General features: G+C 40.2%; 1 protein-coding gene across 3 annotated transcripts in view; it reads right to left on the reverse strand.

Annotated features, from left to right (window-relative positions):
* The window catches only part of PLPPR1 (phospholipid phosphatase related 1), a 126,810-nt gene that overhangs the window by 62,695 nt on the left and 36,672 nt on the right, over positions 1–27,443 (reverse strand). Inside the window, exons 1-3 of one of the 3 annotated variants that reach the window (XM_083884590.1) lie at positions 23,710–23,805; positions 23,244–23,426; positions 3,242–3,349 (exon numbers count right to left, since the gene is read on the reverse strand). In XM_083884590.1, the coding sequence (XP_083740716.1) occupies positions 3,242–3,304 (63 nt within the window). In that variant the 5' untranslated portion in view covers positions 3,305–3,349; positions 23,244–23,426; positions 23,710–23,805. Of the gene's footprint in view, positions 1–3,241; positions 3,350–23,243; positions 23,427–23,709; positions 23,818–27,443 lie in introns of those variants that run through there. The other 2 variants (XM_083884589.1, XM_083884591.1) reach the window with 2 other exon arrangements.

Here is a 27,443-nt window from a genome sequence, read left to right on the forward strand (position 1 = left end):
TCTGCAGAAAACTGCATGTACTTTCACATACAAAACATGTCTGCCAGGTGTGACTGTACCTTTCTCCACCTTCAGCCAGCACAGACATAGATGGTCCATGGAAGGATGTAACACAGCACTCCCTGGATCAAACCTTGTAAAGTGGGATAGCAAAATAATGGCACAACTGTGCTGAAATGTTGTTACAGATGTTTTTGACACTGCTCTGCCCCGGAAGGTGAACGAGGGAGGAGATGTCCCAAAAGAGCTTTGGCAAACAAAGGCTACCATAAGTGAAAAGGGAAGAACGTGAGAATTTTCCTCCTGTCATCCCAGACGCTGCTTCTCCTACTTTCTCTCAGGCTTACCTGCCATCAGTGCCACTTTAGCAATCAGTTCTGGCCATCAACAAATCCTCACACAGCTGCTGTGCACTACTGGTATTAGCTGGGATAGATCCAGAGCATATCAAGAGCAGCTCTGCAGCTTTGCTGCATGGTCTGGGTCCATCACTGACTCCAAAGGGCTCTGGAAGCTATGGAGTAGGGCATCTTTGCACTATTATTTAACATCTGTCTGATGCAAACCACGGTGGGGAAACAGCCTCCTGAAGGCTCCTTTCAGGATGCTGTCTGCAAAGGAGGGCAGGGAAAAGGAGAGCCTTAGTCTCCTGCACATCCTAGTTAATTCTTTACATGTTTAACAAAATGTACTGCACCAAATCTTCACAGACATTTGGTGACAAATGCCCGATTGTAATGACACCTCTTATAATATAAATAAAGAGTCATCCAGAAAGCTGCCTGCAATATTTGGGGGAGGAACTCAGATTTGATAAGTGGATCAAAATTAGTTTAATGATTCCCTCTTTATCCTTTAAATCCACTCATAATGTGACATGGTATTTCTAATTAGGGAATGAAAATGTTGAATAAACATTTATGTCATTTCTGATTAGACATCACATGTTATCTCTTTATTATTAAAACTTTTGTATTTTGAATATAAAAAGGAACTTGTAGAGTCAGGCACAGGGCTTAAGTTTTTATAATAGGCCATTCATCTTCATGTCAGGTTCCATAATAACTAACTACTACAAATTAGTTCAGTGGGAAAAAAATGGAAATTAGAATAATGGCTGGAACTGTGTCATATTTGTACAGACTGAAGCACAATGGTATTTAAAGTGTCCAAACTCCTTGTGACACCTCATTTCTACCACTGCCACCACAGTTTCATGAAGGCACACTGCAGAGCAGGCATTTAGCAAATAGCTACTGGCAGGGCATAAGACATGACAATCATGGCTCAGCATTATTTTCTTATGAGCAAATATCTCAAAACATTTAATCAGAGAACAAGATTCTGGTGGGGGAAGCAGAACACTCTGGGGAACAGGTCCATGATAATTTTGACTGACTATCTCTTTTCCTATCATGGTCAGCTAGCATGGCTGCTGCTGGATTGTTTTCCCACTGCAAAACATTGTCAGGAAAGCAGGCAACATTATTTTTAGCTGTCCTGCTTTTCACAGCAGCAGCAAGGTGCCACGCTACTAATCAATTTTCATGGTTGCTTCAAAGGAACAAAAATAGGGTCTGTCCTAACCCAGATAATCCAGCACAGGGCTTGGTGTCTGGGGCAGCTCCTCTGAAAAAAAAGCACTTACTTTAGTCTCAAAAACACAGCAGTGGGAAAAGAACACCACCTCCAGTGTGCCTTAAGATTTACAGGGACTTTTCAGATGGAATGGCTACTATCAATCATCTCTGCACTCCCAGCAGGAAATTAGATTTCCTGTGGTTTAATGCTACAGTGCTTGAAACAAGTCTATGAATTTGTAGTCCCAGTAATGCTACATTAAAAATCTATACTGTGGACAAAGAGGGGAAGAACATTTTTATAAAACGTAGCAGAGAGAACAACTTTTCAGACACTACCTCCCTGGTTTTCACTATTTTAAAATTTAATATTGTGTTTTAATCACCAAAAAAACTATGTGAAAGGACAAGAAATGTACATTTATGGAGCAAAAAAAAAACCTCATGGCAGTCTTGTCTACAGGAGGAACAATTTATGTTACTATCATTGTTACTAACAATTTATGTTTACCAGGTCCATCATTCATTTCTTTAGAGGACTAAAATTTTTCAGAGCTGCTGGTTTAGCAATAAATTCAAGAAATCTCATTTCTGATTGTTTTATTACGTGTTTTTCTAATCTAATTTCTGTTTTTCACTCATTTTTACCCTTCCTTTCTCTAGCTGTTAGAACAGAGCAGTGACCCATTGTCTCCATCAGAACAGCAATTAATCCTTTGACAGTTCATAGCACTTTTCTTATGAACAGCTCAACTTGTCTCAGAACTTGGGCCAAAGAGTGAGCATTCCATCCAAGCTACATCAGACAGGTGGCTCTGAAGGTGCTTATTTACGGGCAGTTACCTCCTTTTTACCATCTAAATATGATGGAAGTTTTCATCCTGGAAAGACACAGCTGCCTCCCTTGCCTGGAAAACTGTCCCAGCCTTATAGGCACCAGCTAAACAATCATGGAGTTGAATAATGAATGTTGGCAAGTCTATCAGTGTTAGCTAAGTAAAAGAAGAACCACAAACTGCCATCTGTATGGATTGAAATAATAAAACAGTAATTTAAAAACCCACCACACCAACTGCCTTTAACAAAGACATGGAACATTAACTGTAAATTCACTGCCAGACAATTCTCAGCCCTTGTGCTAGCCAAGCTTCTTCATCACATTTAAAGGTCAGGCATGCCTCATCTACATTTTATGTTCCACCTGAACTGAAATCAGAGCCTAATGTTGTTTCCCAAGCCCATGAACCATCAGACTGTGAGATCAGAAACTTCCTTGAAATGAGTTTTAGTCCCTGCACAGCACAAAGATGAAGAGAGGTCTGAGGAAAGATTGGGAAGATGAGCAATCACTTGCTGCTGACCTACACCTGCAGCTGTTGCCCATTCTCCGCCAAGTACCACAGGACCAGCCAGAAAACCAGACAGAGAAGTCTTGGATACCCAGTGTCTCTACTGTTCTTGCATGCTTCTACCTGAGATCTGGATAACTCATGCAGGACTTTTTTCAGGGGGATCTGATGGCACTAAATATGAAGATGGATATCTATGTGATCAACTAAGACAGCATTCTTTGCTAAAAATAAAATGGCTAACAAATGACTTAATTCCTGCCGAGAAGAGCTGCCTTCTGTGTAGGTTTGGCAGCTGAACGCTGCACTCACCTCAACAAAGATGAAGCAGGGGATGATGGAATAACTTTTCTGGGTATTGTTTCCTAAAGCCATTTCTCATCACACTTCTTGGGGAGGCACTGTTCAAAACTTTATATCCTGAAAAAGAAAAGACAGAGGTATTTCAGTATATTTCATGTTTTTGCAAACTCCAAAATGAGGCTCATAACACAGAGCACTGACCTAACAGACCAAGGACACAGACTACAAAGAATATCAAGGTCTAACTGTGTACAAAATACCCGGAGAAAGTTTTCCCTTTGCAACACAAAAGAAGGGACACACATAGGTTACAAGATACATCATATATAGATTTAAGGATGATCAGGAATACAATACTTTTCCCAAGCAAAAGATTCTTCCTCAGAATTGTAAAACCACATTTTAGCCCACTGACCTGCCTACAGTGTGTTTTAAGCCAGGAGATTTTGGTAATTTACCTGTGAACTTGCATTTTAAGAGACATGCTTACAGTACACTGACTTTACACACGATCATAATAATGTTTATCTGTATGAATCTGCTCAAGATGACAGCATATGTTATGCACAGAACCTCACAACCTGTAATGAGCAAATGCAACAAAACCACAGCGAAGACCTGGGCCCTTTCTGCAGAGCCTTTCTGTTCTGATGGAAATTCATACATTCAACACAACAAACTCTGCACACTTAGCATTACTTTGGGCTACTTGCTATTCTAATTAACATAACCTTATAACACTGTGCTAAGACACTTTTTTTGAACGAAAAGTAGAAAAAGCAGAGAAAAGAGGATTAACACAAAGAAATTTTACTGACAGTGTATGTCTTTCCCTGCATGCATGAGACAACACATCAAAAAGGTAAGTTTGGTTCAAATGCCTTTACCATTTACAGATACAGAGTAGAAGGGAAGGTGGAGCTGGAAAAGCAGTGTGTAGCCCAGAGCTGCCAGGTGCAGGATTGCACAAAGCATGACACAGGAGAGAATCAAAATCCTCTGGTACTAATTTCAACTTGAGCACATCAAGCAAGAGCACAGACTTAGGTGGGTCCAAGCTCACTTCCAACACTCACAAAGAAGCTCTGCCCTGATGACAAGCACCTCCATGTCCCAGGGGGCCAGGGAGGAGAAAGGAGTGGAAGCTAATATATTCTGGAGAGCACCTTTCTTTGCACAGCATCTTCCTGTGACTCTTTGACATAATTGCCATCTGGGTGGCAACTCAGGCCTTGGCATATGCAGCCTATGAGGTTCACAAAGGGGTCACTGCTTTCTCACCAGCCCTCAGCAGGGTTACTTGGAGAAATACCATGATCAGCACAAGCGAGTTCATCTGAGGTTATGATGGAGGAACTGGATCAGCTGCCAGAGCTTGCCACCTGCACCATGACACAGCTCTTGTCTCACCACCTATGAACTTCTTAATGTATTCCTTATCTCAGCTTTTCACAGTTTGACCCAGAGTTGTAAAATACACAACGTATATGATGGATTTAGGCACATCAGAGCTACTGTGACTCCAGTGAGGCCACATTCTGTGTCAAGAATAGCTTCTGAACTGCCAACCATTAAGAAACACAGTTTAGGGCAAACAGAATAGTCAGGAATGTCACCTGTGACATGCCTCAGACAGTCCCAACTTATACTGTACCCCATTCTAAAAATATAAATATTCTCAAAACTGCACTGCCTATGGGAAAGAATTTTACATGCCAGCTTCTCTCCTATGTGATGACACACTTATGTCAGGCTTAAGTAGTAAAAGACCAAATGGTTGCGTGACCAGCTAATTCCCAGATTGTGGGAAAACTCTCAGCTAGCCAGTGCTTATCACAGCTGGTCTCTTCATCAGGTTATTGACAAAAGAGTAAAGGGAAGCAAAGGTGTAGTCTTGTGGGGAGCACCATCTCTTGTTTCTCTTCAGCTGGAAAGGAGTCTAGGGATACTGACAGCAAAACACAGATTACAGCAAACCCCAGCTGCTTCAGCCTGCACAGCAGCCAGAGATAACCCAGTTTTGCTCAAAGAATCATAATAAGATGTAAAATAAGTTTTACTTAAAGTCCTGTTCTCTAATCCAGAAAGATCTCTTCACATTGAACGAATTTTTGTAGTGCAAGGCCTCTGGCCAAAGCAATGGCAAATAAATGCTATAATATCAGCATCAGCCTTCTCCTTTTATTATTACTATTTTTATCAATTTGACTGAATTGCTAAGGAACCCATGTGAGCAAAACTGTAACAGTCTTTTTAGATCCCAGTAACTGTGACCTTTTCAGGCCTGATATGTTATCACAGCACGAGAACAGAACAGATCAAACCTATTCTAAGTAATTAGGGACCACTGTAGAAGGAGTATTAACTATTTGGAGCTCTGGTGTTATGAGATGCTTCCACTCTTAAAACAATACATACAATTGTATAATGCAATATTTGTGAATTAATTAAAATTAGTTCTCATCTTTCTCAATTTACCTCACCTGTGCATTTTCACAAAGCCCCATATCTACAGCATAGGAGGTTATTGCCTGGCATTTCCTGGGAGAACAAGTGGAAACAGAGAATGTAAGTAAGTGAACTGAAAACTGAATGAAAAGGACAGCATGGAAAAAGAGAATTCAAGCTGAAGAGATTTTTTTGCCACAGGGATCCATCCAGGGAAATGGCTTTTAGAATGCCCTATTCAGGTATGTTCTAAAGCCTTTGATGTGGCATGAGGCAGACAGCAAGAAGGAAATATCTAGGACAAACCAGCATTTGCTGGGCCTTTGTAGTGTAAGTTCTGGCAGCAGACACAGTACATTCAAGCCTTGTTCTGTGTGATCAGTCATTAAACCAGTTAATTTTTGGTCTGTTCCTCTGGAGACAGTGGTCACACCTATGGTTTTTAAGCCATGTCCTACATAGGTAGGAAGAGAAGATGAACAATGTATTTCACATATTGCCAGCTGATATCTGGGCATCAGTGGAAAATACTCAACAATCCAGACATGCTAACAGGCCCTGCTCATAGTTTTCAGCTATGCTTCAGTTAATCAGAATAATGCCTGTTTGTTTTGCAGTAGCTCAGAGACCACCAGTCTCAAATCCAGGAGCTGCTGCACAAACCACAGCAGCAGTGAAGCCACTGGCACATGTGGGATACCACCTCACAGCAGAATCCCAAATCTTCTCTGACCACAGGTGAGAAGGGTAACCACTAGTCATCTGCTACCAGGATGAGATGCAAACACAAAAAAATGGATTTGTGTCCCTTAGTTTCATGATCTTTTCAGCAGCAGCTAACACTGTTCCAAAACAAGGTGCAAATATTATATTAGGAGGAACACCATTTCTGTAAAAATGTAAAAGATACTTGAAACATCAGTATTTCCTTACTTGAACCTTTTATGTTAGCAATTTGCAAACCTCTGTTGGTAATTGATTTCAAACTACAAAGATCTTTGCTCTTGTTAAAATAAGAACTGTGTTTACAAGTAAAAAAAAAATCCCCAAAACCTCTGCGCCATTCCATCAATGATCAGTCTGCCCAACTGAAACGCAAATTGCGTATGTCAAACCCCCATTTAATTAAGGAAACAAATTAAAATTAATGCTGCTGCTAACGATGATTATCCAAGCTTTGGCAAAGAACTGTATCTTTATAATCACTATATATTATACTATCTCTTACAGATCTCACTGTAAAGCAGGGTCCTCTGTTTCCTGTGGGGGGAAACAGCTGAAGCAATTTGCCAAACATCACACAATGACTCAATGTATAGGCTGAAGAAACACACATTTTTCCCAGATTCCTCTCAAGTGCTCTGTCCACTTGACAACATAATCTCTGCACTTCAAATGTGCTTGTTAATTGCTGCAAAAACCCCACACAGTCCTCACTGTACCTGTTAGGAATACAGGTTTCCCTGACTGCTTGCTGCTGGAACCAGCAGAACACACACTGCAACCTTACAAAGCAAGGGCTGATCAAACATGTTCTGAGATGTGACAGCCTCACATTCCCTCTTTGTAACTTCACCTGACACGTCCAAAGGCACCACATTATCCCCATGCAATCTCTGCATGAACATGCCTGTAATTCTGAACAGGCTGCAACATGACAATAGAAGGTTAAAATGTCTTCCCCAGAGCTCTCTTCCACATAAACAAACCGATCCATCAAAAAGGGCTGAAGGAATAAAAGGTAAGATTTTATGGCAAAAGGCAGTCAGTATATTCCAAGTACAGACTTCTTTATTGTTTTCAAAGTAATGGAAACCACAGTGGTGGCATGAATCACTCCAAAAGCCATACCACATGATAAAAAGCACAAATGGCTTTGTGGCATAAGATGTACTTGTCTGCCTTGTACCCCAAACACAATGCAGACCACTTGCCTAAAAACAGTAAAACTAAGAAAAAAACATCGTGGCTGCAACAATCAGAAGGTACCAGACAACTGGCACTCAGTTTGCTACCTCAGTGGCCCACATCACATTAATTTTTGCCTACAAATGAGAAAGTTATCATTTGGATCATGTTGCCCTTGAAGAAGTGTGTCCTACCCACAGTGGGGCTTGGGAAAGAGGGAAGACACTTGCTTATATCATCAGAGAAGCCTTTACCCATTTGCTGTGAACTGAGGGGCAGACAGCCATCAACACCATGGCCACTGGGCCATGAACTACTATGGTGCTACATGAACCGGATCATGATGTCACACACACTAGTCTGGTGTCAGACTGGAGAAACTGTTCTGCCAAACCTGAGTGTCTGAGTAACGCTTCATCTTTAGCTGTTGAATGTGCAGTTGTCCAGTGGCTGATGATAAACAAATGTTGTGTGCTAAGTTTCAAGCCCTGGATGGTGGTTGTCTCCAAGACCACTCCTCTGTAAGCAGGGCAGTGTTCCACTTTGCCAGAACACTGAAAAGAGGAGCTAAACTGGTAAAGCAGAAGCTCTATTTACTCAATCTAGATCTCACCCCAGGATACACTTGATTATGAACTCTCCTGGTTTCTGCCAGGAGAACTATACCCTTCAATAGGTACCATTCAAATAAATTGTCCTGTCAGTGAAAGTGTTTTTCACAGGTGTCTCCGCAGACTCCTGGGCAAGAAACTAATTACATGTCACTGATGATAGCAAGGAAAGGAACAAAAACAATATGCAAAATAAACTCACACATGTTCACCATTACATAAAAACATTTTTGCAGCATTTAAGGCAGAAAAACACTTTCCCTGATGAGAATTCTGACCCTTCTCTGCTAGCAGAAGTCACATTTTCACATTCAGCGTGCAGCACAGAAAACCATTTTATGGTAAATTGTGATATTTAAGTACTATAGCTCACAGCATATCTGAAATTATAACTCTTAGTACAAAATCTACTGGTTATGAAGAAAGCTACATTAATAACTATTTTGATTCCTAATTTCATTCTCTTAAAAATGTGTTGCTGAATCCCTGGTGTCAAAGCAGAGTTTGATACCTGGAAAAAAGTGATGCCTCAGGTATCAAGAATCCTGTTAGGCTTGTTTTGCCTTGCTACCAGCTTCATGTAGAAAATACCTCATGACTGAGTGGTAAGCAACGGTACAAAATCTATGGATAGGCAGACTGATAAGGGTTCTGTACCACTTGTATCTCCAAGAAAGTTCAAGTTTTATGTCAGCACGGCAGAGGCCTTGTAACAACTTCTCACTGTGGGGAGGAAGGGGAAATCTCAGTGCCACAGCTTCTGTCAGCAGAATTTTCATTTATACTTGGCCAGAATTTCATAGATGAACCCAAACATATCTGTGTGAATAGCAGGTATATGCATGCTGATATCCAGAAAGACAGACAAAATGGCCACAAGCCCTATTTTGAACCCTCTCAAACCCTCTTGTTGTCCAGCGGGTCTGAAAGTGTCATCATGTTGGTCTGCTATGTTTGGTGAGACACTGAATTCCTTCTGAAAACTTCCACTGTATCATTTACTTTGTTTTGGTTTGGATGAAACTCACTTAAATGTGGTGCCAGATCAGCAAGATCATATGAATAAAAGGTTTTACCTGCTATAGCTGACGCTCCTCTCTTTCTTGCAAAGGATTAGTGGTACATGATAATGAAGGGTATTTCCAGCAATAAAATGGCAGATATGGTCAGCATTAAAGTAACTCTTCCTATACATAAAGGATTCTGAATTAAAGACATTAGTTATATTATTAGTTTAATGAAAATATAGCAGGCTACTGTTCCAAAAGTAACACAGTTGTGATCCAGAACTGTAACAGATCTCACAAAAAAATAACACCATTTCTGATGTGCCTGACAGTCTTGCAAGACTCTGGCTGGAAACCAGTGATCTCCCTGGTATTTGGGATACTACCATAAAGGGCTTGTGACCAAATTTCACTCTCTGAAACCAGTTCCATTCCACTTGGTGACTCCCCATGCAAAGCACCAACAGGCATTGAGGAAACTGAACAATTTCAACAGGAGAAAACCAGCAGCCCCCACCTCAGGCTCTTAACTGGTAAAAAAAAAAGAGGGAGACATTGAAGGGAAAGACGAAAGCAAAAGAAAACTTCAAGAATACAGAGGGTAAAAATGTAACGGTGCAGATGAGAGGAAAATTGGATGAGCTACAGAAGAACTCCTATGGGACAGAGGGTAGAGAGGAGAACAGACCTTAGCTTTTCCCTGTGCTGCAAAACCACAAGACTGAAATTTTTTGTCTATCAATACAATAGACTCTGGGAAACACTCCACCCATACCTTCCCAAAAACACTGGGGTTTTGCAGAAGATATATAATTTTAAAATTATTAAAATGCTGTATTATAAGAAAAAATACTCAAAGACATTTTTCTCATTCAGAAAACTTACACTTTACTCCAGAAAACTGGTTTTGCTTTTTCTTTACAAAACCAACTGTCCTACTGAAACCTCTTCAGCTATTAAAAAAACCCAGTTGGCTGCTTACATGTTAGCAAGAATAAGAAATATTTCTATTTATAATGGAGCTTCACAGCTCTGCACAGAACTTATTTTGGAAATCCCAATATTAAAAACGTATTTCAAAAATATATTCTGCACAGTGCTCTTGTGTGCCATATCTGCTGAGCCTAAGTCCAAGCAAGCTGCTGATCCACACATTTAAATGTAAGGATGGAGGTTCTGCAAAGTGCCAGCTACTCTCAGGCCTCAGATGGACATCTGTGAGTAAATTTTCAAACCCCTCTCCTCCCACTACCCTTCTGTGACAACTTAGGAAGCCAACACTTCTGGAGGATGTTCACACAGCTCATAGTATAAAGACCAACAGGCAGAAATATTGAGATGGGCACTGGAAGGAACAGAGCACAGCAGTGCTAGACAGGGTAAGGGGATGAAAATCAGGTGATCGACATGTTTCTATTTATTTCCAAGGTGTTTTTTCCCCAGGGGATGAATTCTGCATTGAAAAATTCCTCTCAAAATCATGGTGAGCTGCTTCAAAAACTAGTCATGTAACAGACACAAGCCAGTGGACTCCAGATAGAAAGAAAAAATCCATTCATTTTGTCCCCTCAGGGCTCAGCAAACTGTGTGAGTATTGACTGCAAGCTGTAATATTATGAGAGTAAACAAACAACTGCCTCACCACAGTGTAGCCTTTTGCAGTGAGGTCCAGGGGCAGGGCCATTCTGGTATTCATTTTGGCAGCGGAGCTGTCAGGGACACACAATGACTGCATAGACTCACACTCCTGCAAACCTGGCAGCAAGCTCAATCTTATGTGGATCTTTTGTTGGTTCACTTGGTTTACAGAACTCCACCTTCATCCCTTGCCAAGACAAACCAAGGGTTTCTAGCATACCTGCTCTTTTGCCTCATACAAAACACCTTGGCAGAAGCTCTCCTTAATAGAAATGAAAAATAATTTTTCTTGCATTCCTCTTTTTTTTTTTTTTTTTTTTTTTTTTTTTTTTTTTTTTTAAATCTCTGCGTCTATTATGCAGCCAGGGAAGCCAAGTATAACCCCCATAGACCAAATGTGCCCACTTTTAACAACAGTACTGTAGTACAGCTCATGCAGTTTATGTGGGCCTCATAAACATCACCTGGATGGAAAGTCAAGAATATAAGAATATATTGTTAGACTACAACAGTCTAAAAAAACTCCAACAAACCAACTTCTTATTAGTCCAAATCTATTTATTACTATAAAAAAAAATACAGCCAACTATAACAAAAATGTTTCTGAATTTACAGACCGTGTAATACCTCCCTCTTGTCTGTACTGTTATGCTATCTGCAGACTCCTCCATGAATCCTGCTTTGTTTGGAATAGGAGAGAGGGTTATGACAAACCTGGCCACAGCTTTTCTCCAAGAGAAAGGTACCTTGGCAGGGCTGATGGTGAGAGCTTATTCCTCCTTAGCCTTACAAACACCCTGTACTGGGTGGGTGGCTGGTTATAGCTTGACTGGCTCTGGTAACGCCTTGTGTTCACAGTTTTTCTGCTGTTGTCCCATGTCTGTTCTTCACCATGCTGTCATTCAGACAGTTCATTTTTGAAGAGAATAAAAAATTTTAAAAGAATAGAGACTTGTTAGTTCTATCCATTAGGCAGAGAAACTGATGAAGATTCTTATAAAAATAGACAATGATACAACTGTATCAAAGCAAGCTAAAGCTAAAACTGGTTAGGTAACACCTGTCACTCTTTCAGACAACCACTGTAAGAGTTGAAAAAGCATTACAAAGCTCCAGGCAAGCCCTGACAGCTGAGATCTGACAAACCCTTGTCCTTGCAAAATTATTTCAGAACCTGTGTTCTAGAATCTACTAGAAAAAGCAGTAGCATTTGTCTGGCTACAAGGCCACAATCCAGATTTTGTTAGACAAGGATGCTCTAGATTTTGATAGACTGGAAAACATGATTTTTCACCCATGAATCCAGCAAGACTGTTGCAAACATTTCTGTGGATTTAAGCTCCTGATTAGTGCCAACCTTGGTCTTCTTAGGGGTCTGTGTGCTCTTCCCTGTGTAATTTTGTCTCGTGACTCCTATAAAGGCCTCAGAGAACTATCACACAGATAGTTGGTGGAACTATTAGGCATTTGATTTTTAAAGCCAACACAGTCTACACGAACAACCCAAACAGTTACAATTGAAGTGACTCAGCCCACAAAGACTAATTCTGAAATTCCTGTAGCCGAGACCTTAATGTTACTTCTAAGAGTGTGATGTTACTGAAATCACATTCTGTAAGAGTTTTAATGAGACATGCACCTATTTCAGGTCAACTGTATACAGAAAGTTAGCTTGTAATATTTTGCGGACACTTAAAACCAGCATGAGCATGTGTTCAAACAAATTCATATAAACTCAAATGCAACTGGAACATGCAAACTGCCTGAGAGACTATGGCTGAAAATAAAGGGAACAATTTTTTCATGCAATCTAACTTGGTCAGAATATGATTAAACAGCCATTTGAACACTAAAACCTGACAGAAACATATAAGTATGCAGTCATGTCTTGCGCTGTTTGCTGCCTTCCTTCTAAGTAGACCATCAGAACATTATGTCTTGTTTAATAGTCCTCCACTGCTGATGCACAGCTCTCACCTCTAAAATACCATTATTCTAATTTTCAAAAATTATCTGATTATCTCTTTAAAATGGAAAACTTATTTCCAGCAAATTGGGTGTAAGACTACATATCACGCATACATACATACAGCATTTTTGCATAGAGGAAGCTGGTTTTTACAAAAAACCTGTTATTTTCTGCTCATCTGAGGGCCACTAATTTATACACTGCTTTTTGAAAATACCCCAAAGACAAAGACAGATTACACAAAGATGCAGTCACCCCATTCACAACCTTGTAGGGCTTATGCACTCTGTTAAAACTCAGTTCATCACAGAAAGCAGTTCCAGATTTGGCTGATCTATGTACAATTGCTGCTTCTAGTGCTCAAAACATCACATTTCATAAATGCACAAGAGTTAATTTCTCTAGGTATGTAAACACACATGTTCATTTACACACCATTAAAAAAAAAAGTACATATTGAAACACTGTATTCCCTAATCTGCTAAGCACAATCAACATTAATAATATGAAATCTAAAAATTCTCACAAAGGAAATAGTTTTCTGATTTGGAGATTAGTGCCAGTTTCAAATTTGATCTTCTTCTTCTGCTTCCCCTAGTTCTTATTTTTCTCCTGTCACCTCAGTCATGAGAACTGACATACAATAAAAATATTGCATCACTCTGTTTGCATATGTGACAGTACAAACAAAACAGGAACAGGGAAAGAAAAGCCAAGAAATGCTAAGTCATCAATATCCATGACAATGGAATGGATTGCACACTGCAGCAAATACAGCACCCTGGCTGCTTCATCTTGTATGTGCATCTCTTCTTTGCTCTGCTATAAGCAAGTCCTTAGCCCCTCATTCTCTTTCACTACCTGCCTCCTCAGGATAGGTGTCCTAAGAGCAGGTGTCACTCTCTGCACCTGCATCCAGTGGTTTTGGTGGTATCAATATAGACCTGCTCCTGGGCCCTTTAATTCCTGCTGAACCTCCAATACTACCAGAACCACAGGCTTCCCCCAGCCTCCGCATTTTAATTTTGTGTGAGCCCAAGGAAGACAAGAGACTCCCTTGTCTCTTGTTGAGGGCTGTCGGCTGGGACTGAGAGACGAGGGGCACTGGGTTTTATTTACTTTCTTGTGCTGAGACCACCTCCCCCCTCCTGCCCCCGAAATGCCCCAGCATGATATTTACTGAAGCATTGCCCTGCTGCTTCCACTCCCTCCACAACCTTTGTGCTAAGCAAAAGCACCTGCCACAGCCTCCTTCCCCTCATGTGCACTTTGCAAAGGCAGCAGTTTGTACTGCCTCTTTTTATTTTCCTAGTCCTAGGATTTTTGTTTAGCTTGTAATTATCTCTTTTCCTCCCAAAGACTCCTATTTTTCTTACCAGGGTTCTGTCTCAAGCCATGTAGTTCACATATTTCTAAGACGTAAAGTTAGATGCAAGACTATTCACCACAGCTGTTCTACATGCAGCAGCCTGCAGGTCTTGGCTACATCTATGGTTTACCACAGTAATCTCCAGACTTGAAATTCCAGACAGTACCAGGGAAAAAGATCTGAGACGTCCACCCCACCATCCTAACATTTTATGCAACTTGTAAAACATATAGAAAAAGTAAAAACTCTAAGCTAGAGATGAAATAAACATAATTCTAAAAATTTGTTAATAGCACAAAACCATGTTTTTTCACACCCCAGTGAACTGTTTTATGCACGCACCTTGATGTGCATGCACCCTGCTTTGAAGACCACTGGTTTAATAGACCACATGCAGAGCCTGAGGATCTCTTCTAACCTAAATATGCTTTTATTTGGCACATAACTCTCACCTTTTAATATTACTTTTAAAGCTTGCAGAAGCCAGTGTGCCTCCTCAGAACCATGATTTGTGACTGCAGGGGATACATCCAACTCTGCTTTTATAGACACCCATTGAGCAGCTGCAGGGAAAGTTTGCACAGCATTTTCTCAACCAACCATGGCAAGGCAAATACTACATTTTCACTTAAGAAGCCATTCAGAGCACATATTTTTATTTCATATTTTTTATTCTCAGTTTCACGGGCAAGGCTGTTTAAAGTTTTGGGGTCAGCTCAGTAATTTCACAAGGGACGACTATGTTTTTCCATTGCACTTTTCTTTGTCTTCTTTTATTCCAGTAGCAAAGGGTTCTCTAAAATCCTCAGTAAAAAATTCCAGCATCTCCTTAACAGGAACAGCAGAACTTGTGAACTTCTATTCTTCTTCCAAGTGAAGAATAGGTCAAGCCATAGGTCTCTGTCTACCCCACTGATTTGGTAACAGCTTGGGTTAAGGCAATGCCTTAGTGCTGCACTCAAAACTACCCACCTCAGCTCCACAATCTCATAGTGGAGCTGCTTATGGTTTTTTGATAATGCACAGCACTTTTATCTTATTATTTTGCTGCAAAACTAATCTTAAATTTTACTCTCTCCCAATTTACATGCTCCATCTCATCTTCTCTCTCTTGTCTGTCAGTCAGCTTGCAAGTTTCTTGTCCTCTTTACACTATTCCCTTGCATATCTGGTTTCTTCACAGGACAGAAGTTGTATTTTTTCTGCCAGGTTTCCAAATTCTTGGACAATATCCAGGACAGTCCTGCAAGAATCAGGATTCTAAGAGCTGGTATCACTGTATAACCCAATCCCTAGGTGTCCTTTCTTTTCAAATGAAAAACAAGGAAGTGACCAGTTAGGGAGCTGCACGAACAAGCTTCCACTTCCACTCTGGTACAGTTGTAACTCTAAGAGGATGTGTACCTGTTAACACTAAGAAGATGTATACCTGTTTTCTGACCTCTTTCTCATAGATGTTCCTGGCTTTTCTATTCTTTATCCAACTTTGCAGAATCTTTATCCAACTTTGCAGAAAAGTCTGCTCAAAATAAAAATGAAAATAAAATTTTGGACCCACTTATATTGAGGGATTGAGATGATGGGATTTTAAGGACTGCACTGCACTGCACATTTTTTCTCAGAGCTTGCAGTGGAACCATGAAGTGTTGTATCAGCCCATCTATAAAGCCAGGCAACAATCCTATGCACAGCTCAGCTTAAAAGCCATCATCATGCATCTGCTTCCCATTTTAAGTGGAGAAGGAACAACCAACACCTGTGTGACAGCTGGCATCCTGGCTAACAGAGCAGAGACTGACACTGACTCCTCCAAAACAAAAAGGTGCTTTAGCCTGTGTCTACTTCTCTGCAGGAAACACTACAAAAGACATGCAATCCAAACTCTGCAGACCAGATATGTGAAGACCCATGAGACATTTTAATCCCCAGCTGGTCTCAGCTGCTCATCATTCAGAAGAGTCCAAGCACAGACCTTATTGTCACTGCAAGTGACAAGTACATCCACTGGGAGACACTTCTGCTCCTCTTGCAGTGGTGTGCATTAATGATCCCTGCAGAGAGCACAGCTGCCATGAAAATGGTCAAGCCTTGATTTTTCAAAGCATTGGTGATCTAACTGTACAGTCACCAAAGGCAGGGAGAACATTTCCATAAATAATAGAGTTCAGCAACAGCTAAGATTATGTCTCAGTTTTAGTAAAAATTCAGCTTTCAGCCTCTCAATCTCTGGATCAAAGGTTCCAGAGCCGTGTCTCCACGCATTGTTCAGGCACTAAGAACAGCTGTAATTAATAACTGTTAAGAATATCACTGATTAACCACATTAGCAGGCTATACTCTGACCCAAGTGCTGCCTGTCCTCTTACAGCTGCCAAAAAGCCACAGAAAAGCCAGACTGCATTCAATGTGCTCAGCAGTCATAGGCCCACCACCTTACCCAGACAAATTTCCCACTGCTTGGCAATCCACAGTGCAGTGACCTGGTATTAAAGAGTGTGCAACCACTGTCTCAGTGTTGATGAACAGGAATTGGACCCAGAGGACCTCTCCCTGCATGCAGTAGCTGAACATTTTTACCTGCTTTTACTGACAAAACTGGAGTGTCTCCAAATCCCATCTCCTTGCACATCCTGTCACAAAGGAAAAAAGCTAGCAGGAAATTGATAGGGAGATGGATGACAGTGGGGAGGAGAAGATCTACTGCACAGACTTTGGTCCCATGGAATAAAGCTCACACTAATAATGGTTGGCATTAAAGAGGCCCATGATAAGCAATACAGCACAATAGAAGGCACTCGCTCATTAAAAAATGACCCTAACTAAACACAGACAGCTTCCCCAAATAATGAGGAACATATGATGGTGCTTTCCAAGTATTTGGAAAGTATAAATTACTTTGCAGCTTTGTCCTGATGAGAGTTACCTCCAAAAGGATCTTTTAATTTCAGGGCCTATTTGCAAAAAGATATTTGAGCTCCAAACCACTGAACAACATGTGCAGCTTCTAAAACAGAAATGGAAGTATTTAGGGTGCTGGTGATAACAAATAACAGGATAAAATCTAAGAAAGAGAAGCTGTGATAAGCATCTGATTTAATATATCACACATTCCTAGCGTGGAAAATTTTGGAAATATTTCAGCACACTTGGAATTGTGGTATCTTTTCCAGCCTTGATGATTGTACGATCTAGCTAAGCACACCAAATATACAGAACTAGAATGGGCAATGCTTGCTGACAGACACAAACTAACAGCCTTTCCCCACCTTTTAACCTGAGTGAACAGGCCTGTAGTTGACAACTCCCCCACTCTCAGTGGACATACAAATATATAAGAAATTAGAAAGTAACCATGTTAGCATCTCTCACAGAAAGCTGAAAGGGCTATCAACACTTTCTGTGTATGGTTTTCATCACAGGCATCCACATACATTACAATTCCAGCTCTTGGGTCCCCAGCCTGCTGAAAGGAGACCAGAGGAAGCCACTATAGTGATCAGAACACCGGTGCTCCTCTCCTATGAAGAAAGACTGGGAGACCTGTGGCTCTTCAGCCTGGAGAAGAAAAGGCTTTGGACAAACCCTTCATTACCCAAAGGGAGTTTCCAAGAAGGCTAGAGAGGGACTTTTCACAAGGGCATGGAGTGGCAGGTTAAGGGACAATGGCTTTAAGATAAAGGAGGATAGATTCAGATCAGGTATTAGGAAGAAATTCTTCTCTGTGAGGCCCTAGCACAGGTTGCTCAGTGAGGCTATGGATTCAACATCTCTGGAAGTGTCCAAGGCCACGTTGGACAGGGCTTGGAGCAACCTGCTCTAGTGGAAGGTGTCCCTGAGCTTTAGGGTTCCTTCCAGCTCTAACAGTTCTATGATTCTACAGTGCAAAATAAGCCCCACAGTAAGACAGCTGCAGATACACTCTTCCAAGCTAATACTTGACACTGCTTTTTCAGAGGATCTTTGAGTCTCTCTCAGTGATGATTTGTGGACATAGCAGGACTTATACAAAATCAGAAAACGTTAAGATGTAGTCAAAAGCAGTTCCACAACTTTTGCACCAACAGTCTGGATGCTGCCAGTGACTTCACTTAGGTGAGATGCCCAGTTTCTTTTTATCAAGACATTGCTGTCATAGGAATAAAGTTCATTCCATTGTTAAACTAGCATGTTCCTTATCATCAAGCAAGGTTTTGTAACAGGCAAGAAAAGACAATTTGACTTATGTATTATGTCAAGAATTCTTCTCAGAGGAAGTCCTAATCTGTACGATCTAAAAAACAATAGACAAAAATAAAACATTTTCAATACATGGAACTTTTTTAGAAGGGCTCCTCATAGACCTTAGACAATTTTAGCTCAGTATTCTTATGCGAAAACACCACTAAAAATCAACACAAGTGGTACCAGCAGGATGTGTTCCTTTGAACAAAACTTCAGCTTCTGAAGTTTGCAGTTTGAACCAGTCAGACACCAATGGTGCACAACTTCTGTCTCTGGCATTGCCTTTTGTTCTCTAAGGTCACAGCAGTGACTGATAGGTATGTGCCACTAAAGTACTGGCTTTAAAATAAAGGCCTCTATATCCCCACAGATGGATTTGCTTGTTGAGGCTAAGTATGACTGGAATAAACTCTGATCAAAAGAAGTGTCCACTTCTCTAAGTACGTCATTTTCCCTGGAATAATCTAGCAGATTGTTGCCAGTCCAGGTAACCCACCAAAATAATCTGAAGATAAATTAAGTTCTAGAAGCTGCTTCCAAAAGCTCATGTGACTGCTAACAGTCAGTTAGAGCTCTCTTCAGTATTATTCAGTATCTTCAACTTAAATCATATTAAGGGCACTCAGGGCACTGCAGGAACCACTTACTGAGGACAGAAGCCAAGTCTTGTGGCTAAACCCTGAGTGAGCTCTGTGTTAACACACAGACTAATAATGGATCTAACAAAGTTCATCTCAATGCCCAGGTCAGTTTGATTCCTCTGACATGGACACAATCTCTGCATGGATCAAAAGCAAGCAGAGACCTGTCAGAAGAAAACCTTTTCAGAGGGAGTGTTGCAACAACACCAGTAGGATTTGCATGTGGAAAATATGAATCTAAGTGAGTGGAGGTAAGTGGGAAGCAGATAGAGAAAGTGCCAGAAGAAACAGCAGACAAAGGGTTAAAAAGAAAAGCATGCATTAATGACCAGAGCACCGCAAAAAGAAAAGTTTCACTGAAACATAAAAGATAAGCTGCCAAGACAGTGAAGAACACAGCTGGAAACGTAAGATATTGCGGTAAGGAAAACATTTGAACTGTGAAATTCAATAATTTTGCACAAGACTTGAAAGAATGTAGAAAAAGGTGAAATGAAATATAATGATGTGAAAGACCCATGCTAGCACCCACTGCTAGACTACAAATGAAACATGGGTCTAAACCCCATTCACAACTGCCAGCCAAGCAGAGCCCCAGAGATGCAACAGGGCTCCACCTTGGAAATGCCCAGTTCACACCTGAGCTATGCTGTTTTAATGCACCCATTAACAACAGGATACAAACACGCCTTGGTCAACAGCCCACTACAGAGAAAGGGCTCTGCTATTAAACTGAGTGAAACCATGCACACTAAAAACAAAGGCCAAACTCATCTTGGCGAATTTTTAATAAATCCACAAGCTTGGATGTAATTCAGTGAATACAGATAACACACCAAGATGAGTGATGAGGCTGACAGGCCTGAAGGGCAGAATGCCATCCAGAGTGACCTGGATAAGCTCAGGATGTGGGCCATTGGGAATCTCATCAAATTCTACAAGGACAAGTACAAAGTGCTGCTGCTTGGTCAGGTCAGTCACACAGAATGGACTGAGAACAGTCCAGAGGAAAAAAGACTTGGGGATGTTGGTAGACAGGAGGCTGGACATGACCTAGCAATATGTGCTGGCAGCTCAGTTGTGTCCTGGGCTGCATCCAAAGCATGTGGGCAGCAGAGAAAGGGGATTCTGCCCCTTTGCCCCACTCTGGTGAGACCCCACCTGCAGAGCTGCCTCCAGCCCTGAGGTCCTGGCCCAGCAAAGATGGGAACCTGCCCCAGTGAGTCCAAAGGAGTCCATGAAGACGCTCAGAGGGTTGGAGAACCTCTCCTATAGAGACAGGCTGAGAGACTTGGGATTGTTCAGCCTGAAGAAGAGCAGGCTCCAGGGAGACCTTTTTGTAACCTTTCTGTAAGAAAGATGCGGACAGTATTTTAGTAGGGCTATTGACATAAAAAAAGGCATACTGGTTTTAAAGTGAAGGAGCATCAATTTATATTAGATATGAGAAAGAAGATCTTTTACAATGAGGGTGATGAAACACTGGCAGAGATTGCTCAGAGAGGTGGTGGATGCCCCATCCCTGGACTTACATTCAAGGTAAAGCTCAATAGGGTTCTGAGGATCCTGATCTACTCTAAGATTTCTGAGCCCATGGCAGGGGAGTTGAACTAGAGGGCCTTTGGAAGGTCCCTTCCAACTAAAACCATTTGATGATTCTACAAAGATAACAAGCAGCTTGAAAACTAAATTCAAAGAAGCAGAATTACAGAACCGAGGTGCTGATGGCTGACCATCATCATCTCTTCTCAATAAAGACTGAGGCCACTAACCAAAGGACTCAGAGGATCATCATAAGGGCCAGAATGCAGAAGAAAGGCATAGATACTGGCAAGTGTATGTAATAGTTTTACTCGATTGATTAAAGGGAATTACTTGAAAAAAAGCAGATAACTTGCACCACTCACATAATTTCTACTGGAGTAGCAGCCGGTGTGTGTTAACTAAACTGGTAAAACACAGATTAGAAAATAACCTCTTGGCTCTGCATAGAAGATATATTTCCTATATCCTATATAGGCTGCAGAAGGACAAGAGGAAACAACTCAATTTTTAAAAAAAATATCAGTCTGAAATGGTTATCTCTTTTCAACTTCTCTGTATTCCTTCCAGAGTTACTAGTCACACAATATTGCCCTGATTGAAGTGACAGAGTTTGGTAATACCCAGCACCTTATATTGTTTCCCATCATATTTTAACTTGATCTCACCTCACTAATTTTGTCTTAAATTTGAATGTGTTCTCTTCTCCACTGCATAGTCCACACCAATTTTTAGTGTTGTTACTGATCTTGTTCCTTTGTCATGAAACCTGATGATTATCCATAAACCAAAGATTTTAGAACAACTTTAAAACGGGACTTTCAAGGACCCTTAACTAAAAATTACAAACTACATATATGCTGTCTAAAATCATGAGATAGACAGTAATAGTTTACAATATTTACTTGAAAACTATTCTTTTTAAGGTAATACTCCTCGACTGATAATACCCTGGGTTTTTCTAGCTTTTGTAATGTCTATCTTCCTTTCACAAAGCTTTTCAATGAAAGCATTGTGAGTGGAACTTCAACAAAAATCAAAACAGAGATTATGCAGCCACTGGACACTGGGAAAAAAGGCTTTGAGACAAACATGAAATATGATACCACAAACCTATTTTGTACAACCTGATCATCAACACAAGATTCTATACACACAGTCCTTGGAGACCATAAGAATGGAAATGATTGTATTTCTTTTTGGGTGGTAGCAGCTCTCTCCCCATCCATTTTTCTTCTGCTTTTGAAGGCATGATAGTGCCAACAGAAATGCTTTTATGGGAGCAGGTTTTTTTTTTTTACAAGCCCCACCCTCAAAGAAAAATGGTGCACACATAGAAGAATGTCTGTGAAACACCACTTTCACAAATGACATTTTCTTTTGAGACACTGCAGGATATGGGCTGATGAGAAGAAGCTGCCTGATTTAAAACCAGTGGAGTGAAAAACATGATTGTTACTGTTTACCCAGGTACAAACACCAAATGCCTTCACTTTCTCATTCACATTTGCCAAGATGGTATCTGACTAACAAAACCTGCTGTTCCCCTGGTATTATGATAATCACAAAGGTGAAGTGAAAGGAGAAGTTTAGGGGGTAAGAGGCAGCAATGTGAGCCCACCTGCTATTATGATCCTGCAGTAGAACAACAGATAGAAAATAAGTCTCTTACCCAGACTATCTTATAAAAGTATCCTTTATCCACACACAGACCAACAACTTCAGGGTGTGCAGGGAAAATTATTTAAAATCAGTACAAATTTCAGAGAACAGATGCCTTTGTTTCACCTTCTGTTTGGATAAGCTTATTATAATTTAAAAAGTGCTGTGCTCTAAACCAAAATAAAGAAAAAGCACACAGAAATAAATGACCTGGTCACTATCACAGCCTCCACTGGCCTATACCACAGAGATTTCTCAGGCTGAAGACGCTCATCTCTGATCCTTGAGGCAATTTGCTGAATGCTGCTGTTCAGCTGGTTGCCTCCTACACTGGCACTGGAAGAAAAAGGTGACAGCAACCAACTAGTTATCAACCTTAAAATTGCAACAGCTGTATTTCCTTTGCTGACTTTTTCCTTTTTTTTTTTTTTCTTTTTTGGTTGTCTTTTTAGGTGCAAGCACAGAATATGTGTAAGTGTAGGCTTGCACTGAGATTGTGAAATGTCCTCCCAAGGGCCATGAAGACACTTCACCTGAAATTAGATAATGTAAAATAGCAGAGAGCAAGCAGTAATTACATAAAGCCATTAAAGCTTGGAAGAATTTAACTCTGCAAAGGCATTATTTTCAAGAACTTTTCAAGAAAAAGCCTTTTGGACCTTCAAAACCTTTTTCACTATCCTAAGGTGACGGAGTGCATGATTTGTGTGTGCTTGTTAGAGAAAGAAAGAGAAGAAAGAAGTCAGAGGTAAAAAGAACTCAAACTTATAGAAGTTAAATTTTTAAAATTAGTTAATTTGATTTTCAGCATGAACACTTTTAAATTTGCTATGGCTAAAAGCCTTAATAAGCTAAAAACCCCTAAAACAACGCAACAAAAAACCTTGAAAGATTTACCAGGCTCTAGCTTTCAAAATACAAAATTAAACATATGAGCATAGTTTTTATCTCCTCCCTTTTCTCCCACTCCCCTTTTGAGAGTTTAAGCTTCTTACCTGTGGATCAGGTGAGTAGTGTTTTCTGATGTCAAATAGCAATTTTTCCACATTTCCCCTTATCTCTTTCAGCTTTAATTTTTCAGACTTCAAAGGTTCTCAAAATCAAGCACATGGTTTGGTGAATGTCTGCTCTGTCTACATTTAGCATTTAATGTTTTATGATCCCTTAACAGTTCCATTCTAGGAAGCAGAAGGAGAGCTACAAAAAAAAAACAAAAAACAAAAAACAAAAAACAAAAAACAAACAAAAAAAAAACCAAAAACAAAACAAAAAACAAACAAAACAAAACAAAACAAAACAAAACAAAAAAAAAAAAACAAAACCAAACCAACAAAAAAAAACAACAAAAAAAAAAACACCACCCCAAAACAAATGCACCCTAGAAATGCTTACTAAAAGGGTAAGTTGTTCTGCAAGGGTAGTTTTTACCAATTGAGAGGTTCTTCTGGCTGGTATTCTCACCTTGCCTCAAAAGTCAGTGAAAAAGACTCCTTTTTTCAGCTGTTGTAGATCATAGCAATCACAGAAAACAGCTCACCCTTCCCCAGGCATAGTGTATTCCCCTTTGCTACTCTGTGATGACTGAATTTGAGGTTTTATACCTCTGGGACGAGGTATTTATTTTGTTCTATTCCTGTTACAGTTCTCCTTGGAGAATTTGATTTGCTACTGCAAGTGAAATGCTTTATCAAAGACAAAGCCATAACAAAAACTCCAAATATGCCATAAATTCTTGTCTTTCTAAGCACTCTTTGCATTGATATAAAGAGCCTGTATTTATTCCTAGAAACATTACTCCTGTATCACTTGAAAACAGACTTCCTCCCTCTGTTCTAGCTTCTCCTCCTTCTCTCCTCTGCTCCTCCTCTTTCCATCCCTCCATCTTTCATCTTTCCTTATTTTCTTCAGATTGAACAAGCAAGGCACCAGTCTGCCCCACATCAAGGCAGCCTCTAGATTTTGAATGTAAACAAAGAAACAACTAAAGCCCAGTACCTTTTGCCCACCCCACTCTCTTTGACAGAAGTATGACTTCAGGTGACTGCCATCCCTGCCTTGAAAACATGGTTATTGATGAGCCAAACCCCAAATCTCTCCTCCAGAGATGCAGGCAGTAAGATAATTTCCCTCATTTTTCACACCCTCAGTAAGCAGTTTCAGGTTTGTGGATGAAGGAGAACAATAGTCTGTCAGGCTCCCATTTCAGATAAAGCTCTCCAACACTGGAAACCAGGTACCCTTTAAAGCAGTTGTTGCCTGCTTCTTGATGATGAAATGGCAGGAAATGCAGCCACATATTTGATTGCATATCTATCCTAGAATTCTGGTTTTGCTTGTGACTCAAAACTGAACAATATATTAGGCCCAATTCTACACACAAAGCCAAATTACTCTCAGATACAGTAACAGCCAAGCTTTGCAGCCTTTTTCCACTTAAGGGTTTGCAGGAAGATAAAAAGCATCAAAGTGCATTTCTCATAAGAATAACTATTCTGTTAAACGTATCCCCTTTTTGGCACTATGCAGGTTTCTAATGCATGAAGTCGTGAATCTGTCACCTTGCGGGCACATTCAGTGGTGGTGAATATAAATTATTCCACTTCACAAGGAACCCAGGCTCTCATTACTCTGCAGCTGATAAAAACCATTTTAACACCTACTATGACCCATACTATCAGCAAGAGGGAACTGAGCACCTTTTGAAGAATGAGTCCTGTGAGTTTTATGCATGCACTGAAGCCAAGCCCCTGCCTCAGAAGAAGAAACAAAACACAGAATTGCCTGCAAGCAAATACACCCTGCAAGCATAGTATTTTAAAAACCAAAACGTGCAAACCTTTAAAGCAAATATCTATTCAAAGCAAATACCTTGCATATGATTTCTGTTTTCTGAAGCCACTCTGTAAATCCTAGGGGTTCATTTAGCCATTTAGCCAAGGTAGCATGAACCAAATGCTTGGCCATGTGGTGTGAACAGACGGGCACTGAGGCAATGTCAGGAGAACCTGCAGGAGCCTTAGCTCTGATCCTCAGTACAAAATACAGCCTCCTCCAAGATAAGAACCTTTAATACAGGACCTTAGACCAGATCAGACTTGTAATCAAAGTATAATCTTTAAAGTAGAACTCTAAAATCTTTTTAAAAGAGAAAACCGCAAAATGTTCAGGAAATGAAACTAGAAACTACTCTCCTAACCTATCCATCAGATTTTCTTTATCATTATCATGAAGTACTCAAAAGAGAACCATTTACATGCAAAAAGGTGATTTTTTTTCACTCAGTGAACTTGCAACTTATCTAATTTGGTGTCAGAGAGGCACAGTATCTTTCTTTGATGAGTTGCCAAAGATGAAGACTGTTTTAGCAAGAATAAAGTGGTAAGACTATTTAAAGTGGTAAAACAATTTCAGTTAACTGAGAAAGAAACAATTATGAAGAAAGAAGTAGAACATTAAGGTGTGTTCACAGCAGATTTGACAAAAACAGTACAAAGTCTCACATGTAACATCAGATACTCCTAAGTAATGGGAGTGAGATAAACAAGATTGTTGATAGACATACAAGGCTTCAATTTTGCTTTTAGGAACTCCTGCATACATATAAGCTTCTGTATAAGTCTTTGGGTAATATCAATGTTTGTTACTTCTGCTCTCTTTTCCTCCATGTCCCTCTGCACAACTTCTGAATCAAAGAGCCCTTCAAGCAACACAAGTCCTGATTATAAAAAGTCAGAGTGTTTTTATTTTAGTGTTTGCTATCACAATCAAGAGTTAGATAGTAATTGAAGTTTCTGTTGGAGTGCCATTTTCAAGGCTTGTTCATTAGCTGATCATCCACAATGGTGGTTTTTTTCTTTCTGCTTTCTTTTCATTACCACCTAATAATTTTTCAAGCTCCAGTCTGTCAATAGTAATGATTTCTTCACCTAATACACTGACACAGTGGAAACATATTTGCCTGAAGAAGGCAGAAAGCCTGTGAACTCCTATGAAATGCAGACACTGCATTCCCAAGGTCTCCTCACACTCTATGTACACAGACACAAAGTCTAACAGTCCTGCCAAATATAGAACTTGCCCTCAATTTATAGTATCACTTTTCATCCATCACATTGTTCACTGAAGACAACGGCATTCTTTAATCTTCCTTTGTTACCTCCCTATGTAGCCTCTGTCCTGTAGACGTAATTCAGACCTGCATTTCACAATTGTCAAACGAGTGAGGTGGCACCTGCAGTTATTATGTGTTTACACCAAGGCACTATAGGACCAGGATGTGATATTTTATAAGCAAATACAATAAAAGTAAAAAAAGCCCCATCAAACCAACAAGCCCCCATCAAAATAAAAAACAAAGAAAAAAACCTAGATTAAAATCTAACCCAAGACCTTTTCAAGTCAGAATTAAGATTTTACTTTTCAAAAGTATCTGATTTATTAGGGAAATGAGAAAACCAGCCCATAAAATCTTATTTCTAAAACAGAAAAAATATCCCCAAATCAAGTGAAGACCCAAAGCAGAAGTAACTTACACATCCAGGAGAGTCAACCCACAGAATTGCTCTGCCTTATCATATGATTAGAAACTTGGAAAATACCACCATGAAGAATAAACCACTTCATAACTAACAACAACAAAAAGAAAAGAAGAAAAAGTACTTGAGTAGATGAAGTGCTTCACAGGAAATGTGTCTCTCCAATATTTACAGACTTACAGAAAAGTAAAAGCATGAAATGAAAACCATGAAATCACAGTAGCAATAAATACAATTCTCATTTTTTGAACAACAGTGTCCATTAAGAGATGTGCAGCATGGGAAATAGGAAGGAAGCCTCCCACATCCCAGCCCAGTGTCCACCACTATGGCACCATGAAAAGCAGACAATAAAAGAAGCCTTTTTCTAAATGCATTCACCTTTTCTGTGATTTGCTGACATAGTTGAAAGTGCAGTTCAGAATCCAGCAAATTAAGGTGTGGATATTTCAGAAGAGGTAGCTTTAAAATGCTTTCAGAGCTGCAGGCATAGCACTTTGTAAACTGCCACAATCTGCAAGGGTCTTACCCGAAAAAGAATGCAAAGTAAGTGAGAAAGGGGAAACAAACTTACTTAATGCTCTGGTCTAGAAAGGCTTGAGGAAGAGTGCAGAGCTGTGGTATGGCCATCTAGACTGAATATATCTGGTTGTGTTACAG

Source organism: Zosterops lateralis (assembly GCF_965231275.1).
Source record: "Zosterops lateralis genome assembly, chromosome: Z".
Taxonomy (NCBI): domain Eukaryota; kingdom Metazoa; phylum Chordata; class Aves; order Passeriformes; family Zosteropidae; genus Zosterops; species Zosterops lateralis.